At 40.6% G+C, this 3,770-nt stretch overlaps 1 protein-coding gene across 1 annotated transcript; it reads right to left on the bottom strand.

Moving 5' to 3' along the window:
• Nucleotides 1-1,222: 1,222 nt before the first annotated feature.
• dlx5a (distal-less homeobox 5a) lies at nucleotides 1,223-3,122 on the bottom strand. Its single transcript, XM_029732586.1, has 3 exons — nucleotides 2,617-3,122; nucleotides 1,994-2,178; nucleotides 1,223-1,698 (listed from the first exon to the last, which is right to left on the bottom strand). The coding sequence occupies exons 1-3, from the start codon at nucleotides 2,978-2,980 to the stop codon at nucleotides 1,387-1,389; spliced, it is 861 nt and encodes a 286-aa protein (XP_029588446.1). The 5' UTR covers nucleotides 2,981-3,122; the 3' UTR covers nucleotides 1,223-1,386.
• Nucleotides 3,123-3,770: the final 648 nt, after the last annotated feature.

The following is a 3,770-nucleotide window of genomic DNA, read 5'->3' as shown; positions in this document are numbered from 1 at the left end:
TGGCAACACTGGTAGTAGGCCTAATGATATGTTCAAATGTTGAAGATTTTATTTTACCCGGAAGGTCTGACGGAGGTGGGCTGTGGCCGCGGGAGTGGCAGAGCTCTGGAGCCGATCTGCCCCCACAGGAATGCGGATTGTCTCAGATCTACGTGCCGCCCCTTCGCCTCCTCTCTGCCATTCAAAGCAGCTAATTGTAGGGGACACAAAGAGAGTACTGCTGCAGACTGTCTGCCAGACCGACACCCATATTCTTTGGCGGAGTTCAGAATCCAGATGCAACTCCAAAACACAAGACTGAAATGTGCTTCACTGTAACACGATTTAATTAATAATAATAATAGCCTAATAATAATACGACCTCATTTATTTGTTTGTCTTAACATAAACCTAAAACTAGAATTAACCTGGAAGAAAATAGTATCATTGTTGTGTGTATCTTCACAACATTTCATTGTTTGGTTTACACGAACAACAAGAACACGTTTTAATTATAGGTTTTCTTATGACTGTTTAATAGAGTTAACAATATCATGCCATTCCTTGGGTATTTGTCTTTCAGAAAAAAATATTTTAAAACGATTAATATAATACGATACCTGCAATCAATCCATCCAAATTCAATTGTAATTCAAAACACTCCCTTCAAAAATGTGAATTATTCTACACTGAATGTTACTTCTCTCTTCGATATGGGTTCTGTTTTAGTCGGTTCTGGGTCCGCTGAAAACTATTTACTACGGGCGTGTTTACATAACCATAAAACAGATTGTAGTATTCAAATGAATAACTTGACAAGACACGAAATAAATCTAGCCTAACCTTTTGAGATACCTGCAGTTTACTCCCAGTGAGAATCCGTGTTTGTTGAAAATGAAACAGACTAACTGTTTAGCCCGAGGTCATTAGATCCATCTCCTTGTTGATAGATGTGTGGCCAAATTATTATTTAAAGTGAAACACTACTTTGCACCACTGACCAAATATGGGCACATAGACAGCCCAGGCAATTCAACTCGAGTTTGAGCTGTACATGGATTTAAAGTGTCTCACAGAAAGTAGGCTTATGTTGTCATGTTATGGAGTCCTTGATATTCAGTGCGAATAGCCTATCTAGGCCTACATGCTATATCAGTAATCATGAGGGATTTGTGGGTATCAGCAAAACAATTGCCTTAAAGTGTTAATTCAGGAGGGCGCCATTGAAAGTGTCTGGGTTCCATTGTCCATTTAAAACGTTTAATTAGTCTTCCAAAATGCAATAAATTACATGCACACATTTACACATTATACACGTTCTTCTATGACTGTCATCAATACATTGCATATTCCTCTGAATCTTTTAAACACGAGTCCCATACAATGAAATATTTGTTGAACTGGGTTTCAGTATAACGTCCCCGATCCGAGAACCAAAGAGTGCTGTATCGAGTTGGGGGCCTGGAGGTGAGAATTCATGGCACCAGCCGCGGAGTACCAAGAGGCGGAGTTTTCCAAAAAGGTGGATGCCGCCGAGTTGTTGTTCTGTGCCTGGTGGCTGTGAGGCCTGGACGGGCCCTGCGTGTCCCAGACGGCGGGTGAATGAGGAGAGTTGCAAGCCATGGGATCGCTGGAGCTCGGGCTGTGTTCTGGTGGGAGTTCGCCGTTCTTCATGATTTTCTTCAGTTTCGACCTTTTGTTCTGGAACCATATTTTGACCTGGGGATGGATGAGAATTATGTTAAAACGAGTTCATAAATAAAAGCATATTAAAACCCACAAATTCCATAATACTAAAGTATTCATATGAATTAAGCATTGGGGCGATGTGTTTTCGTTAATTACGCACACATTACGCATGACATGTATATTGTAAACGTAATGCAATTTTGAACGGACAATTCCAGGGAAGGATAACAACATAGAACAAGTGATACTTTTGATGAAAAAAACTAAACAAAATAGAATGCAACTTTGAACAGACAATGAAGTTGAAGAATAGTAAGCTATTTACCTGCGTTTGCGTGAGTCCCAACGAAGCCGCGAGCTCTGCTCTCTCCGGCAGCGCGAGGTACTGTGTGTTCTGAAATCTCCGCTGCAGGGCGGCGAGCTGAAAACTGGAGTAGATTGTTCTTGGCTTTCTGATTTTCTTGGGCTTTCCGTTTACCATCCTCACTTCAGGTTCTGCTACCTCTTTTTCTGAAAGAAAGAAATACATTACTTTATATGTGGTGTATAAACGAACTAAGTATAAAGTATTTGCATAATGCAGTCATATTTCCTGGTTATACCATCTATTTCAGAGAGATCAAATCAAGAGGACATCCCGTGGACAAATGTCTCTTAGGGAGGGCTCTCTCGATTTATAGACAAATAGATTGAAGCAAATGCGTATAACAAAGAGTCTAACCGCTAAGGGAAAAGTCTGTCATTTTTACAGAATTACTTTTCAGAAAAATGTGGGCCCCTTTACCGAATTTAATTTAAATAATGTTACCATGGTGGAAAATATCTTTGCTTGAAATAGGCTATTCGCATGTAAAAAATAGTGTGAGAGCTCGAACAAAGCACAAATTTGATTAAATAATAACAACAATAACAATAACAACAACAAGAATAATAATGTAGGCTAATTACCTTGCGGACTTAATGGTTGTGGTTGTACTCTGCTATAAGTTCCAGCATATTGGTGGTAAGCAGAGGCTGTGTATGCGCTGTAGTCTGGGTATGTTTTTGCAGGGTAATTTCCCGCAGATCCGTTTACGCCGTGGTACTGGTACTGATAGGCATTGATCGGTTTCCCATACGAGGTGGAGTTAGGCGAACAATAGCCATGGTGCACTGCTCCAGCAGGGCTGTAGTAGCCAGAATCCGTGGCCGTAGACTCGGGTAGCGTAGGAGATTCCTGAGAAGGGTGATGCATGGTGGTGGAAAGCTGAAAAGGGTTCTGGAAGTCGGCAGGTTTGATACTCGGAATCCTTCGGTCGAATACTCCAGTCATAGTTCGAAGCAGCAACGTTAAAGGGAAGTCTGTTTCCACTGAGACGTCTGAAGACTGACTGAAGACTACACTTGCATTGTGTGATGTGTGCTTTCGCCGACGGGCTCTCTCGAACTACTGCCAGCCCCACAGCAAAGACCTGGTTAAATCCTAAATTGCGCTCTTACGCACTGCAGGGAGGATGTGGTTCCATTGGCCAAGGCGCGCAGGCAGCATACACCCCAACTCGCTCGACCAGTTTGCCATAGGCGATATACGACTCAGGCTATACTTTGTTGTGTTTTTACTATCAATCAAAATGGGCAATTAAACTGAGTGTCATGTCATCGGTGGACAATTTAGGGGGTAAATTATAGTTTCCAAAACGTGCACATGGATATATTACTCTATCATGAGCTTCAGTATTAAAACATTACGACTGTTGGTTGTATTATCTGCCTTTGACAAACGAAACAAAATAAAGAAATGACTACAGTATTTATCTTAGTTTTAATTGGACTTAATGCACAGTCAGAAATGAAACTGTTTCGATTGCCTCCAAATAAAATGCAGGTAATGCAACGAAAATAACAAACTAGATTTCTGTTTTACTAGCATATTCATAAATAAATAACCAGTCACTCACATGTGCCATAAAACAGTGTTTTTGTTTGTTTTTACTCCATATTGTGAGTCGACAGGCCTATATGTCCAATGTATAAAATATATCTGTTCAGAAGAGTCCTTTGATCATTCATGTGTAGGCCTATGTTCATTTTAAAATTACAGCAAGGTCTACATCATAACGATT

This window comes from Salmo trutta, chromosome 34 (assembly GCF_901001165.1).
Source record: "Salmo trutta chromosome 34, fSalTru1.1, whole genome shotgun sequence".
NCBI lineage: Eukaryota > Metazoa > Chordata > Actinopteri > Salmoniformes > Salmonidae > Salmo > Salmo trutta.
This window is presented reverse-complemented; position numbering and strand designations above follow the sequence as displayed.